Consider the following 17,255-nt stretch of genomic DNA (forward strand, 5'->3'; position numbering starts at 1 on the left):
CACTGCCAATGAATTAATTAAAATTACAGTCACATAATAATGACACCAACAATAAATACTCATATACAGGTAATAAATTAACTCATTAATTCAGCCAGCACACAGTTGTAAATAACTATATGAAAATAACAAACATTTTATATTAGTGCTTTAAATGTTAGCTCTGTTTTTAATACTGAGTTTCCTCCCTTGGTTGTTCAAAATAATTATGCTTTAATGGGATGTTAAAATTTAAATTTATTAAAGAATCTGGAATAAATTGTTTGGAAACTTCCAAAAAACACTTCAAAAATATTTACAGACTTGAATTTCAAGTTCTTCCTTACTCATGAAATCAAAAATCTCAGAATAAAAGCACCGGACGTGTGTAGATATCACCCACAAGTCAATACAGCATCTGGACAATTTATTAAGTGGTGATTTTAATCCTCCAGGATTTTCATTAAAACGGATTTTTTTAAGCACTGAATTACTGGGTGCTTTTGATTTACCAATACGGTCTTCGGTAGGGAACCTAATCAGAGATTCATCTACAATATACTGTGAGATCACGTTTGTATTGGCAAAAAACATGGCACACTCTCAAGCAACCAGTCAAGCATGGTTTTACTCCCATCACACTTATTGATTGCAAATGACTTACTGGATATTTAAAATAGTATCTAAAATGAAATAAAACATCACTAACCCATATAAGGGAGATTTAGATTGTCCTGTATTTTCACTGTAGAGAATACATTTCTTTAAACAACCTGCCCTATTTTATACTTAACCTTAAAACAGGCCTTTTAAAGCAATGCTTTTGAGCATCTTCAAAAATTAATATTTGGTCCACAGGAACAGTTTCTTTATGAATGGTTTTTTTCCTACCTTGTAGAGTGTGCTACTTTTTAGCAGGACTGAAAGATTCTTCATTTACATCACAAGCAACATTTTCCAGTTGTTATTAACCCATAAATTGTCCAGGCTATGCTTTCCCCATAATAAAATATATTTTAAACAGGTTAGCTATCTCAAGCTGAAACAATATGAACTAGTTTATTGGCATTGCTATTATAAATATAGAAATCAGTTTGGTACTTACCGGTTTGGTAGAACAGGTTTATTACAAGAATAGTAAAGCGTACAAAAAGTAACGATGTACCATTCTTCCCCACGGCCTTGTTCTGAAATAAACTTCTACTCCGTGGTCACAAAATACACTAAGGGCTTTCAAAGACAAATAAAAATTAGGTTCTGCTTAAAATTGCAGTTACTTTGTCTGTCTTGACTGTATCTTTATAAAATAAAAGTATATCTCAGTAACATTGTAATCCTTTAAATACTAAGATTATAATTTCATTGGCATGAATGAAAAGACGGTACAAGCAATTAATTTACATATATATCCTGTGTCCAACAATGACCACATTCTTTACAGAAAAGTGCAAAGATCTCAAAGTTGTCAATTAGGAACCGGTATAAAGCATCTTTTTCCTAAGCACCTTGGTCAGTAGCTACTTCATCAGCTCAAACATAAAGTACATTTCTGTACTACAATTGTTTTCCCATCTAATAGGCCACTGTATCATGCAAGCATCCAATACTATATATCTGTGCAACAGAATCAGAAATTATGGTTACAGGTATGACTTTTTTGCCATTTGCCTGAAAAAATATTCTACAACTAATGTAATTCCAGGAAAAAAATCTCTGTATCAGAGAGAATGAAGAACAATCTTCAAGCTATGGGACTAATTTTCTGTTGGTCAATAAGGCTAAAACAATTTGTGTAAGTTGAGGAATTTGCCAGTAAGTTCTCTTTAGTGCTCTCCTGATGGAGATGATGTAAGGGGAAATTTAAGAACATAGATGTCTTGTTTCCATAGCAGAGGAAGGGAACCAGCAAGCCAAGACAGGCTCATAGGCTTTCTCATAATTTGCTATTTCAGGTGAAGGGAACCAATGAGCTGGGATAGGCCTTAACATAATATTGTACCAGAGTAGCAGGAAGGGGATCATTAAAGCCAAGATGGGCCGTGGTATAGTTTTTGCTAACCCTGCAAAAATACATTTGGCATTTCTTGTGGTGAGATAAGAACGAACCAAATTGCTGATTTAGCATAATTATAAGGCCTGAGAATATCTATAAACCGTGGCGGAACTGCTGAAATAACAAATGGCTGATTTAACACAATAAATAGCACACAGGAAAAATAATGCAGTAACAGCATAGTTAAGACAGCTGCAGAATGAAGGGAAAAGGAACTATTTGAAAGGAACATTGTCTTTGGAATATGGAATTCAAAATTCAATATGGAATATTGAAAAGGGAAAATACGAGAGTTGGTTTCTGGAAACCAGTTTCCCAGAGAAACACTTCCCAGAGAAACTTCTGCACTAGGAAAGTGACTCAGCAGAAACAATGAACTCTCAGTCTGGGAAACTGTGGAAATAAAGAAGAGAAGACCATAGGTTATGGACTCTTGAGGGGATAAAAGACATCTCAGGAAACTATCAAGGTGGGATCAGCAGAAGCAGATCAGCATGAAAAACCTCAGCTGCTAAGAATCAACTGCTATGGAAGCAAACACCTCCTCCAGGAAACCTTGGGATGCAAGGTGGGATGCCACTCGGAGTCCTGTGCTGGGAGTGTGGACTCTATAAAGACCAACAGCGGTGCCTGATGGGGCACAGCGGGTTGGGAGAGCTCAAGTATTTGGGAATGCTTGTTATAAACATGACACCGTAACTTTAATATTTCTGTGTCTGTACACCGAGCGGTTTGCTATAGCTGTCCATTACCATTATCATCATTAAGACTCATCTCATAAGACTATTAGAGCTATTTGCCACCCACTGCCATTCTCATAATTACCTCAGTATCCTAATCACCTATTGTTATTGATTACTTATGGCTATCCATCTCACAGTTAAATATTGATAAATCACAGTTGCATTTGGTACTGCCATGCTTAAATTTATACAAGCTATTAATCAATGTAGGTTTTTAAAAGCTGTCCTATATACTTGATGTAGTCTCAGTCCCTTTATTCACTTCATGATATGTTGTCCACTCCCCTTTCTCCACTTACAGATCAAATTAGGCAAAATCATTTCCCACTGAGCAGGGGAAGAATAAGGTTGCTTTTTCCATAGGGAGCAGTCACAGGAAGAAATACGCCAAAATAAGATATCTTCAGAGAAGGCTAGTAGGTATACAGGCTGGCTTAGTCAGAAATATAAATATTTCTGGGCTGGGCCCGATCCCGCCAGGCTCAGCTGCTACCAGACCCTTATCTGCATAAACCCACGCCTGTTTGAGGTTTATCGGACGCTGCTAAGCCCCACGCAGCATCACATGGCGCTCGTCGGTACGAAGGGGCTCATGGTGCTGGAGCTGCCTAAACGCTGGGGGAAAAATTCAGACTTTGAAGGTGGGAAATCCACGGTGAACTGTAGCACTATTCCTATAGCAGAAAGGTTGCTCACGAGTCCAAAATCTCTGACTTTAAAGCATGCTGCCTGGTATCCCTGTGAGATGTTAGAGCCCCATATTGTGCTCTTGACTTCAGATAACACTATAAGGTTTTACAGCTCCAAGGTACCTCAAACACCCATCAAAGTGATTGCTCTTTCAGACACTGAGGAGGAGACTTTTACAATTAAAAAAGGGAGAGCCTATACAGCGTTGCTGGGAGAGATTGCAGTGGCGTTTGACTTCGGCCCACTAGTGCCGGTCCCGAAGAACGTTCTTGGACAGCGTGGGAGTGAAGACGTGTTGGCTTACCCGCCGTACATTTTGTATGAAAATGGAGAGACATTCCTCACAAGGGAATTCCCCAGAAATATAAATAAATTGTTATATTGTTTTGATTGCTGGCTTTTAGACAGAGACTATAACAAACTCTGCATCTAAGACTAGCAAATTAGATTTCACCATGTTTTTGGAAGACCGACCTTCTCCTTTTCCTGCTAAGATGGTGAGTCCTCCATCCACCCTTCTTTCTTCAGAAAACAATAGCTTCAGTCATGTAAAAGAAAGGCAATCAGTCACATAAAAGAAAGACCATCATTGATTTAAGTACCGTATAAAATTTGCTATGTTAGCAACCGCATTGGGTGTTGGTGGCAAGGCACTCACTGCAGGGGGGTCTGTGAGGAGAAGGGCTGCCCCGTGCCGGACACAGCCGGTTCCAGCCGGTTCCAGCCGGCTCTGCAACCGCCCCCCCACAAGCAGAAGCCTGTCAGCGACGGAGGTGGCGCCTCTGGGAAAGCGCATTTAAAAAAGGGCAAAAAAGCTGCCCAGCAGTGAAGAAAAAAGTGTGAGAGGGAGCCTTGTGAGCCGCCGGGGCAGAGAGGGAGGAGGCGCTGCAGGCGCCGGAGGAGGCTGTCGCCCTGAGGAGAGCCTAGTGGGGCAGCTTCCCCGCCACAGCCCATGGAGGACCCCATGGTGGAGCCGGGGAAAAGCGTGAGGAGGAAAGAGCAGCAGAGAGGAGCCGTTACAAAATGACCGCAGCCGCCACTCCCCAACCCTTGCTGTGAGGGGAGTTTAGGAGAGGGAAGATGAGCCTGGAAAAAAGGGGTAAGAGGAAGGTGTTTTTTTTAATTTTTGTCATTGTTTCTCACTATCCAACTCTATTTTAATTGATACTGTATTTCTGAAGTTGAATCTGTTTTGCCTGTGACAGTAATAGGTAAGTGGTCTTTATGTAGACCCACGACCCTTTCACCTCATTTTCTCCCCCTGTCCTGTCATGGAGAGGGAGTGAGAGGCCTGGGCGGGCGTCTGGCCACAGGGGAAGGCCAACCCACCAGCACAACAACAAAAATTGCAGAGCCGCATTAAGAGCGTGTCTTGGTAATGTGCTTCGTGAAGGAAAGGCTTGCATGAGACTTAGGTGTCACTTGGAGCCAGATAACCTACCTTACTATAACAACTAACTTTCCTGTACTGGTATACAACAAATCCATTAAATATTTCAACTAAAAGAAGTAAGTATTTTACTTCCACTCAGAGGAAATTATATTGTAAATGTGTGACTAACTTTTCTGGAATAAATCCTTTGAACCGTTAGACTAGGTTTTCCACATTTGCACCCACACCAATTTGCTTCAGGATAGGAAAATTTGGAACTACAATAAAGAGAAATCAGAAGGTTTTTTTTTAATAGTCTAACACTTAGAATAGCTGTATAATAAGTACAAATGACACAAAGCATGTCTTGAGAGCAGCTGAAAATACTCAGTGCAGAGAAAACATCCGTTTTCTGCCAAGCCTTGGTCTCTTTTGTTAAATCTGCTTTCAGTATGCCAGAATGAATGAACAAGGAAAAAGAGTAGAGGAAAATACCTGGTTTGTTGGCTTTTTAATTTTTTTTTTAATTTTTTTAAAAATTTGTCATATGCTTGTGTTATTTCACCAGCCAGTCCTGAAAACTTGCCTTGAAACTGATCACTTAGGGCCAAGTTCTCTCAGTAAGCAGTACAGGAGTCATCATAACTGGCAAGCCATTCTTGCAGCCAAGGTGACAGGGGGCATCAGCTGAAGCTTCCAGAAAACTAACAGTTTTAACTAAATGTCCACGTTTAACTAAATTCATCTCCTCCCTGAATATTACTGGTGAGAGACCACAGGCGAGGCATGAGGTATGATATTATGACCAACAGCAGAAGCACTATCATTAAGGGCCACCGGAATCAGTCCATTGATTCCCTCCCTGCAGAGTACCAAGCGAGAAGCTGAAGTTCATTAAAACTGTGGCTTTGACTAGCTTGGCTAGAAATTACAATGCTGGGTTTATTACATAATGTATTCCTCTGATGTATATTTTACTTATCATAGATTATGAATTAATAGAGGCATGATTTTAGATAAAGGGATGGAAGGTAAATGTCAGCAGATGATAATATTCTCTGTATCAACATAACTTCTCATGTTGACTCTGTAGAACCTTCCCTTGAGGCTAAATCTGGCAGGCTGTGATTTATGAAGCAGTTTAAGGTGTATATTTGATAACCAACGATCCTAATTAGTTCAGTCATTATCAGTCTTCTTGATAATTTTGGTTTCATTCCAGTATCTATTGATGTCTATGAGAAAGCTCCCTTATTATCAAGGGAAAGTAGGTCATATTTCAGTCTAACTGGCTTTGAATAGCTGTCATTGGATCATCTTAAAAAGCAGAAAGTTCTCAGCTCTAGAAAAACCAAGGACACTGACTTCAGTCCCTAGGTTGTTTTTGTTTTTTCCTTTTTTCCTCCAGACAGCCCCAGGTGATCAAAACTTGGCACATCTAACAAGCTTTTTGGCCATCTGACTATTTATCATGGCACACAAACTTGAGGATAGTAGTAAGATAGGCTTGAATTCAAGTTAGTAATGTTTCCTCAACCTGACAATTTTATTCTGGTTTCTGTAAATAAAAATAACACATTTTATATTCTATTTTTTTCATATACTTTATTATTACTGTTAGGCTTCTTTGTGTCTCTACAAAAAAATCTGTATCTTTTCATGTCTCTCATTTTTATATAAACAATTTATTCTCTCACCAGATGCAAACCATTTGATGTTGCTAAGCTCAGACACAGCCATTGTTATTGTTATCAGTATTAGTAATGGAATCATTATCATTCTCATCACTAAAAGCTAGCTCATTATCTGATAAGTCAAAATTTCCTCCCAAAGATTTTGAGGTATTTGATTTTCCTCATTTGTATTCTCAGAAGTCATTTCTTCCTCACTTGCTGGAGATGAAAATGCACCTTCCATAAGTAAGCTGCCATTCTGCTCATTATGCTGCTTTGATTATTAATTTTTCTTTTCTCCTTTGCAGCACAAGAATGATTGCATTTTTAACTGGTTTGTGGCTCCCAAGGGACTTCCTTTGAAAAACAGCTACTAGGGGTTAAGTTGTGATTATGTGGGCTTAACACAACTGCTGACACAACTACTAAAATCCATGGGAGCTGGTAAGACTGACAGTTGAACCACAGCATCAAGTGGCAGGCGGGTTCTCGGGGAATAATCTTTGGGACGAAGTTGAAATAATTATACCAGTGACAAACTGACCTTTGGCTAGGGCAAAAGATGAAAGAATGTTTTCCCTCTTTTTCACCCCAGTTTCTCACCCATATTGACTTGGCCACAACGTAGCCCAAGTAGTTGCAACAGCTCAGACGAGCTTTCAGTGTTTGCTTTCACTTTGCAAATGGGTGGTTACTTCCTCTTCTGTTAACTCTGCAGATGTATATGCTAAATCTTCTCCCTCTGTAGACTGGCAACTCTGTGGCTGCTTCATCATCATCAACTGTTCTAGTGTAGAATATTGACTGTCTTCTTATCTATCCGCAGAATGAGGTAATAGTTTATCCAGCTTTCTTACATCAGGTTTTGCTTAGTCCCTATCCGATTTTTCCTTGACACTATACAGAGGGTGAGATTTTCTTTTCAGAACTGCTTGTTCTGAAAAGGGAATCCTTTTCTGACCTTTCATACACATGGTTCTCGTCTTACAAAATTCTATTTCATTATCTAACTGGGGTGAGGAACAGAGTTCTCCAATGAGAAGTGCCAGCACATCGAGCGTGCATGATATTTGGGAAGAAAACATAATCAGTTTGGGGCAGAGGGGGAGTTGTTCTGTTGTTCTGCTTTCCTCTCACAAAGAAATATTTCTGATGATGTGGTACAGAAAACTACCTGATGTGTGAGCTGTGAGCGGCCTTTTAAAATTCAATTAACTTTATTTAATGGGATCCACGCGTTTGTAATATCAAGGAGTCGCATTACTGAAAATTAGTTTCAGTAATGTTCTTCTAATATCACTGCACAGCTATTTGTTGCTAAATGGAAGGAAAGCTAATTACTGGACTTAGTTTCTCACACAGCTGATACTGCTTTACCCATCTTCCCTTATATGACATCAGATTATGCATGCATGCTAATAAATCGTATTTTAAATCTGAGATATCTGACCCTTTTAGAAAACAGAGTGCTTCTGTTTGTTTAGCCAGCGACATTCACAGCCAGAGAAAGAATTGAGATTCTTGATTTCCATTCATTTCTCAGACTTTAAATTCTCAACTTTAACACAAATTATGCCTAGAGAGAGGCCTTTGCATATGCCATCCTGGCATTAGCCCAACTAGCCAGTCCACGACATTAGGCAGATCTCTCCAACAGCTTTAAATATGGAACTCCCTATTTTTTCACAATGTACTGAGCGAAGACTACTTAGCATTTAATTCAGCCAGCCTCTCGGAGGAGAAATCCAGATTGGCGCCAGGTTTGAAAGCTTTAAACTTTGCTTCTTCCCAGAAGAAGAAGTATAAAACAAATAGTTTGAGGATCTGGAATAGTTTCACAGATCTTATAGCTCATTTCTCAATTTGGAAAAAGTGTGGATTTAAAATTTCACACAAGTATTTTGCCTGCAACAGAAATATTGGTATTATAAAGTAAACCAGTTAAAAATAAATTCAATCTATGGCAACAAAATTAATCAATTTCAAGGCCACTGGAGTCACGGTCTGAGCAGAAGGATGGAAACCAAGGAGTGATAATTTTTAAAGATACACAACAAACATTTTTCATTATCACCACATTGACCACGCGGAACCTGAAAACAGCATTGAATTTTGTTTAATGGGAATTCATATTTTCTTTGAATTTTTCTATAAATTGCATGTTTGTGAAGGTTAAAAATGCAAAATGTGAAAAGGCCCGGACTATGGCAATTCAATTTCAAATATATATCTGCTTTAAGAAGATGCAAGACAGACTGCATACAGAATGTTACGCATCGTTTCACTTCAGACAGAGCTGTAACAGATTATAGGTTTTTCATAAAACAAATCATACTTAATAGGTACATATAACTTCTCTATTTTTCAGTACCGATCAACCCACAGAGTGTACTATGCTGGCTAAATTACATACGTTGCATGAAAACAACGAGAAACAGAAGAAAATTAATACAAAGCAGACAAAGTTACTGTCTTTCATTCCTTCTCTCATCTTACTGCTCAGACTGTTCTGCTACAGGGTACAGAAACTGGATGCTATTTAAAAAAAAAAAAAAACCAAAACCAATCAATAAACAGATAACAACTTGCATTTACACAGTTTAGAGCCTTTCATGGGAGAATGGTATTGAGAACTAAAAACCTTTACATGAACTGTATACTTATTTGTCATGGGAAACAACTGCCATTATAAAATCAACATTGACTTGACAACGTACAATACATCTGAAAGAGCACCATACCACATCCATGCTTAACTATAAATTCTAGAGAATATCTAATTCATTTTGACATTTTCCCAAACGACCTACAGATAGGAGACTGGTACACCAACCTAAAGCACGCCACCAACAGAAGTAGAATGCTGGTGGGGTTCCCCAGCATCTCTCGGGCACCCGCTACCCAGAGCGTTGGTTGTTTTGCCAGAGAGCAAACAGAGAGTGCAGCTTGTTGTAGACCACAAGCCAGTTCTTCACTGGAGCTTGGTAATGAATAACTGATCTCTAGTCAGCTGATATTTTATTTCCCAGTGACATTCACTGCACACCTCAATTCTTTTGAGGTCAGCAAATATTTAATGGGACAAAGCAGGTTCAATATGAAATTAAGCACAGAGAAAGCAGCAATATAAATTTTTTGTTACTTACCCAAAATGATGGGGGAACTAACTAAAACAACTAATTTTCTCTTTTATTTTAGCTGAGCTAGACCAAAACACATTGCCAGTATTTCTGCTTGTATTGTGATCATGGAATGCAAAAAGTTCTTACCTGCATACACTCACAGCATGGATTAAGAAATACAAAAATGCCTTATTTGTTATTAATTGGATTCCCTACAGGTGACTGAAGAGTTTTTGAAAATACTGAACTTAAAGACCTTTAAGACTGATATCTTTCCAACAAAAACCCCTTCTTTTTCTTAATACTTTTCAGTAAAGAAACAATGATAGAAAATGGCAACCATTCTTCTTTCCCTAACAGTGGCAATATGGCTCTCGCAGAAGACATTTACAACGATTTTAGTTGTCTGTTATTCTTTTTGCTGGTGCAACATGAAAGATTTTTGAGTTAGATATTGTATGAGACAACTCTTAAACAAAACAGATGGAGGTTTTGTCAGTTTTATTGAGCTTACTACAGGAAACACTAAAAGCAAACATAAGAACTCTGAAGTAGACACAGAATGGTTATACCATTTTATTTGGTATAACCACAACATGGACATAAGCCTATTACCTTTTCTGAGAAAGGCTGAAAAATATTATACCTTAATGAAGAAAGACCATAAATTATATAGAAAAGGGTTTCCTGATTATTTGTAGTAAATGAGACGATCACACATAGACTTTTGGGTTAAGTGCATATCAAAACATACAGTCAACTGAAAATAAATGTAAAAACTAAACATTTATGACATGCAAAACGGTAAACAAATTTTAAGAGTTAACATTTTTACCTTCAGGACAGAAGTATGGAAATACAACCATGGCAAGCATGGCAGAGGAACCTCGGCACAGCAAAAATGTAATATTTTCCCTATGGAAGAACCACAGCAACAAAAATTGTGAGTACTCCCACATTTAAATAGGATCATAGATTTTGGGCACCACTGTTTGCTTTGTTACTTTCCTTGGGCTCCTCCACATGTCACATTGCCAAGAAGTGGTATTGGCAACCTGTAGTTCTCCCGGTTTGACACCCACTCGAGATGGACCTCTGGGGTGGCGCTCACACCATACTGCCCTTGATGGGTGCTCTGCCTTTGATGGCAGAATGCAGTAGGCACCTTCTCTGTGTTGCACAGACCGCTCTGTGGCATGCAGAAAAGCACTGTTTTCTAGTGAACACAGTAGTGGACTGGAGATCTTGGAGGTTTTTTCTGAGTTCTCACAAATGGGTCTGGGCACTGCATTTACGCTTAATTTCCCCATACATATAACGGAACAATAACACTTACTGCATATGATAAAGCACTTACCCAACCTGAAAGCCAGAACAGATCTTTGTAGCCTTCCAGCTGTTCCAGATGTTGTCCCTCTGTGCTTGTCCTGTTCTGCTTTGACATAATGCTGCACAAGTTTAAGACTTTCAAGTATCATTTATAGATTCAAACACTTTTAGTTTTTAAATGGCTTTTCTGTCCTTCATTTAGAGGGAAAAAATCGTGTAACATTGAACGCGTGCTAGAATTACCAGGAGATAAATGGTCTTTGATTTTCAAATGTGTATTAATGGGTCAATATTCTCCTTTCTTGCCATATACAGATCTCTCATTAATTATAATGTCACTATAGCTGCAGAATGAATTTGACCTTATCCGTTGAGCACCATGTTTTAGTATTAATAGTTTTTGTTCTTAACAGCAATTGGGAAATATAGCCAGACACGCTGAATGATATATTCCTACCTTTGCAGCATGGCTCTACTCATCCAAAAAATGCAAAATGAAAAAGGGTGTTACTAACAATTTATTTCTTTATTTTTTTAACAATGAATAGTTGTTGCTGGGATTATATAAATTTAATATTGACCTGTAAAAATACTTCCCTCTATGTGTCTAATATGGTAGAAAAGACTTGAATAGGAATCATGCATCTCTGGACTAAGGTTATTGGCACAGCAATTTGTTCAACTTGGCATCTTTTTTTATAAAGATAAAGTAAATACATAGCTCAGTGAGTCCAAATAAGAAAATATATCAAGTTCATAGAATCATCGAAAGGTTAGAGTTGGGAGGGACCTTAAAGATCATCTAATTCCAACCCCCCTCCTTGGGCAGGGACACCTCCCAGGAGACCAGGTAAAGTTAACGGGTAGTGTATGGGTAATTTTTCAGGAAGTGTAATGTCTTCAATCCTAAGCAAACAGGGCTTTGGTCTAAAATTCTAGTGTTGTAAACCACTGCAAATTTAGTAAGCAAGAGTGTGACTTTATACAGTGTTTATACCAGGAAGAAAGGGAGCAACGGGGATATTCTGCAATGGATAAAATGGGAACAAACTGGAATGCAGAAAGACATTTGATAAGGTGATACAGCACCAGTTCACCAAGAAATTCCCAGGCGTTGACAAGAAGAATACCACAAGGAAAGACTTTATGCTGGAGAAATTAATCATGAGATAATAGTAATAGTAAAGTTTAACTGGACAATATTAGAAATGTTTTATTCAGCCAAAACCAGTGGAGTTTTATCAGGAATTTCATTCAAGCTATTAACAATATCGGTGTAACACTTCGTTTGAATGGGTGAAAACTAGAAAAGCAAAAATGGAAGATGTCATTAGAATAGTGTCAAGCCACCATGTCCTTGAAAGCAATTAGTAATCTTCTGCAGGAATTTAAATGACACCAGAATAGAAATCTATGCGTAAGGAGTTACAAAGAAAAGAAGCAGCGAAACAAACAGGCAAGCTTTGAACAAATGATTATGTCTCTCTTGCTTAAAATAGAGCAGACTTCAGGATAAGTCTAGGATCTGTACAAAGTGACAGTTACGCAGGATGAGATATAGCATTCAAATCTAAAGCTAAAGGCTTCAGAGAAAGTCCTTTCTCTTCAAGAATGAATCTGTCTGGCTAATTCCTGCTGTGGCAAAAATCAGTGTGTTGCCTTCCTATCCCACATTCCTAAGGAATGGCTACGTGATCGTGTTAGCACTGGGAGCCACTGCCCTCCTCTGCCTTTAGGTTCATTATGTGAACAGGTAATCATGATTGGCAGGGCAAAAGAATTTAAATGGAAAAAAAATGCAGTATTTTTAACATGGAAGAAAACTCCACCTTCCTAATTCAGTTCTGGTTTTCTCAATTTCTCTCTAGGACAAACTGGCCCTAGACTCCTCTCTGCTCAGCCCTGAGGGGCTGGGCAGGGTCTTTATCTGTGTTCTTTAACTCAAACCAGGGTTTGAGGTAAAACAGAACCAGTTTTCTTTTCAGTAATTTTACTTTTCAGTTAAGCCTCTTATAACTAAGTGCACTTTCTGAAATTAACGGCGTATTCTTCAGACAGTGTCTGCTTCTAACATTGAAGGTCTGATGTTAATACCAAGAAATGGTATGCAGGGAGGCTCTTGCTTATACTTATCGCTGTAACAACCCGGGTCAGCTGCCTTTGTTATGTACCAAGTTGGAGGGTCAGAAGCAGAAGACCATAAAGGGGTCGCACCCGTGGGGAGGAGTGGACAGACAGGTGACCCAAACCTGACCAACGGGGTATTCCATCCCACCTGCATCGTGCTCAGTATAAAAGCTGAGGGATCAAAGGGTCAGTCTCGTTCTTTCTTCCACGGCTGGTGTCCGAGGAGGACTCTGTTCTTCTGCCTTTGATCCTGATCCGTGCATTCCTGAATCCAGTTCCAGAATCCAGTTCCCGTCTGTCACTGAGTCCACTCTGGGAATTTCCCAGTGTCTGTCAGTGACCTGATCATCATCCTGGGAGCTCGATACTGGTTTTGTATATATTTGTATATATTTCATTATTTTCTTATTAATATTATTATATTTTCTTTTTATTATTAATATTTTATTAAAGTAGTTTAGTTTCTTTTCAACCCATAAGTGTCTCTCTATCTTATTCTCTCTGCCTTCTCTTTTGGGAAGGGACAGAAAGGTTAAAGAGAGCATCTGTCGTTTGTTTAGTGGCCAGCCCAACCTAAACTACTAGAGTTCTCCTCTTCCCCTTGAACAGCAACTCACATCAATACACTGGAATTTTGCACAGTTCATTCACGTGATATTTGCTCACTGCCGCCTTGGATGGAAGCACCTTCTAGAGTGAACTACTGCATTGCAGACAACATCAGTCTTTGGAAACCACAAAGAGGCTAACATCAGCAAAATCAGGAGAAGTTAAATTCTTCCTAATATTAAAAAAAATTAAATGCTTTAATGTAAATGTGTTTATACGCTCAAAGAAACATAATGCTTATTTTGCTCTGTTTGCTTATGTCATGAGTATTCTGTGTGATTAAAGACCTGTTACTGCAAGTTCACGAACGGATTTAGTAAGAGTGGACTCTGAGTTCTTGCTTTAGGTGCCATGCTCTATTCTCCTTTCATTTTTTTTGTGTGGATAGTACCGTATTTATATTAGCTGCCTAGGTGGAACTTATCTTTAAACTTATTAAATTGATTAAAAAGTTTATTCATATTAAAAAAAATACAGGTGTTGTTCCTTATGAGAACTGTGATATAAGAAAATACCATTACATGCCTTGAGCTGATACATTTCTATGTTTTATGCTACTGCCTAAAGCACAATCACAGAGCAAAGAAATGAGAAATTTTAAAGGCTATGAACACTGGATATGTGAATCAGCACTAGGTTATTTAGCACAGGTTTTTAGAATGATATGTAGGGGAAACACACTGCTCAAGGACTCTCCAGCTCACGCTCGTAACTGTAACATTCGGGGGGCTACTCTGTAATACAACAATCTGAAATATAAAAAGCCAAAAAAGAAAGTAAAGCCCCTGAAAATCCCTCTGCAAACAAACCCCTATCAGCTATCTTAAAGTCTGTTTCTTTTCTAATGTATCATTGTCTTGTGTTTGTATCTGTTTCCAGGTTCACTGAAGTAAAATGCTGATTTCAGGTATTTTCAATTATGCATTTCCATCCCCTTCTTAAAATCAAATAGAAGAATTCCAAAGGGTTCTATGTATTAAGCATTTTTATCAGTTTCACTTGTTGATCAAGGCATTCCATCACTCTAAGAACTCAACTTATTTCAAGTTGAGTTTTCTACCAAATGGAATGCAGTTCAATTTGGACACATTGCTTTAGTTTGTTTAATTTTAGAAAAAATGCATAGATACTTATTTGAATATTACTGTGCCCTCTGGACAGTTGAGCACACGGACAAGTTTAAATTAGTTTGAAGGATCTGCATTGCCTTACCTGAAGCGTGGTATTATTTCCTTTTAAAATAATTATTCCACAACAAACGTTACCAGTGCTGCATGAAGACATGAGGAAGATCTTGCCCTCTTCTATGGGCAAAGGCTTGGCAAAATTCAGAGTGCTAGGACCATGGATACACTGCAGGGCAATGACATACTCTTGCACCTTGTGTTATTTAACAAAACAAGGACCTCTTCTAAAGATGCTGCTCTCAAGGACAGTCCAGGAGGGAGCAGTTCCACTGAAATGAAATTCCAATAGTAACACAGGCAAAAACATTAAATGTAAATCAAGGAGGCTGTTCAGTTCAGCTTGCCAGAAGGCTCAGACTAGTCTGAAATTTCATGTCATCTTGCCAGATTTATAATGATATGACTGGGTACAGAGTCTGACTTGCCATCTTTGATCCAATAAAGTATTCAGGCACATTATTTTCAACTGTAAATGTCCAAGTCCCCCCTTTCAGAGTCAAATTCTTCCCTGATGGTACGAACTCCAGATTGATTCCATTGACTTGTACAGGCTTTTCCCATTTATTCTGCAGTCAGTGGAGTGACTGTGGATTTAAACTAGTGTAATTGGGAGTAAAAGTTGGCTTTTTAAGTCTACTTCTATTTTTAAAATCTTCTCTGTCAAGTTTCATGAGGTCAGATGTGAAGATGAATTTGTTGTTTAAGCTTCTTCCTCCTGCAGGCAAAAAGCTTAATCATTTTTTTCTACTGACCTTGTCTTGTCTAAAGATGAGTCAATGAATCAAGTTATGAATGATATATCATGAATAAATGATTTATGCCTGGCCAGATCAAATATGATGTATTACTTAGGTCCTTGAGTATTATTGCATATAAAGATTTATCCAAAGTGTCATACAATTGGTTGGGGAGAGAATTCTTAAGTCTTTGTACGTTCTCTTGGAAAAAGAAGTATATAACTGTTCTCTGACTAGAGAAATCTATCTTGGCAAAAATCTCTTTGACAAAAGCTTAGGAAGGACAGTCCAGCAGTTACAGTTCTCTGCTGGAATGCAGGAGGCCCTAGGTATGCCTGCCTTCCTCATTCTTTGCAAACTCCCTTCACCTTCGTCCCACTATCTAGAAACGAGGAAAATAGAAAACCTCTTTAGGTCATACAGGTGTTGTGGCACTGACCAGCTGAGAGACCCTGAGGTGCTCATACAACATAGCTATTTTTATGTAAGATTTACAAGAGTCATTTTTTTCCCTAATAAATTTATTTGCTGGTTCAGTATAACTTTCTGTCTTAGCCTTCATCATATGGATTACTCATTATTGAGTCCTAGGAATATCAGAAATGCAAACACCGTCTCTGACATGTTTTTCAAAAAGAATCGCACTGCAGCAGTAACCAGTGCCCCCTTTTATGAGATTTGATTAAATTAAGAGAAAATTTGTAAAGTAGTTCCTCAGGTGGTCTACATTAGAGATCCCAGGAGTGTGCCAGCTGAGGCCTGGCCATAATGCTGAATGATCTCCAGAAAGAGAATTGGTGCAGAAAAGTTATTAAAATAAGCTACTTAAATATTCTGTCAGAAAGAAAAAAAAAAAAGAGTTCTATTAGCCCTTTCAACTTCATGCTGTTCTCATCCTTCTGTAAATCTGATGGTTTGTGATTTCTCTCCCCCATCAGACTTAACTCTCCTTCCCAGTTAGTTATTGATGCCAACCATGCCATGCTGTGAAGGATCAACAACCAACCAGATCACACCTTCTTGTGTAATCTGTTTTATGTCTACTTAATGAGTCAGCCATCATGGTTGATCACTCATTTTCATTTATTTATAAAATGATGGGCATCGACACATGTAATTTGAAGCAAATTAATGTACTCTGAAAAGGTTGTTTTCTCAGAAATATTAGTAAATGATGATAGAAAAGTTGGGTAAATACAATTATTATGACAAGGAAGATTTCTCCTTATACCGAAAAGGAAGTATCACCAGCAGGAGCTACATCAACAGTTACTTATTGCATATGGAGAGTGAAGGCCTCATGGGAATAAAGCAAAAACCATGAGAAGAGCAATCACCTGTCAAATATTTTGCACTGTATGGTGACCAGAACTAAGTATCTGCCGTCAGTTTACAAAGCTGCATCAAATTGCACAGCCTAGAGTCAGTTGCTTGGATGGCCAGCAAAGTAATTGAGGCAGAATTCTGCCTATCAAAGAATGCACAGTAGGAGGTGCAAAGCTGGTTGAAAAAAACCCCATGATGCTGCAACCCGTCACTATAAATTTTTCTCTCTAAATCTAATGATGAAGCATCAGTGAAGTATGCCATGGAACATCAAGTTAAATTCTTCATAGATTAATAAAAACGTTACA

The 17,255-nt window shown here is 38.4% G+C and overlaps 2 protein-coding genes across 2 annotated transcripts in view; one reads left to right on the plus strand and one right to left on the minus strand.

The window, feature by feature from the left end:
• NAALADL2 (N-acetylated alpha-linked acidic dipeptidase like 2) overlaps positions 1–17,255 on the minus strand; it is a 647,972-nt gene that overhangs the window by 141,302 nt on the left and 489,415 nt on the right. The window contains exons 18-19 of the transcript XR_008467120.1: positions 3,940–4,003; positions 1,085–1,209 (exon numbers count right to left, since the gene is read on the minus strand). The gene's annotated coding sequence lies outside the window, so the exon portion shown is untranslated. The remainder of the gene's footprint in view (positions 1–1,084; positions 1,210–3,939; positions 4,004–17,255) is intronic.
• On the plus strand, positions 3,270–3,898 carry LOC128911042 (nuclear pore complex protein Nup88-like). The gene is made up of 2 exons (XM_054205273.1): positions 3,270–3,416; positions 3,459–3,898. Exons 1-2 carry the CDS (start codon positions 3,341–3,343, stop codon positions 3,896–3,898), a joined length of 516 nt encoding a protein of 171 aa, XP_054061248.1. The 5' UTR covers positions 3,270–3,340.

The sequence above is a fragment of the Rissa tridactyla genome, chromosome 6 (genome assembly GCF_028500815.1).
Source record: "Rissa tridactyla isolate bRisTri1 chromosome 6, bRisTri1.patW.cur.20221130, whole genome shotgun sequence".
Lineage (NCBI taxonomy): Eukaryota > Metazoa > Chordata > Aves > Charadriiformes > Laridae > Rissa > Rissa tridactyla.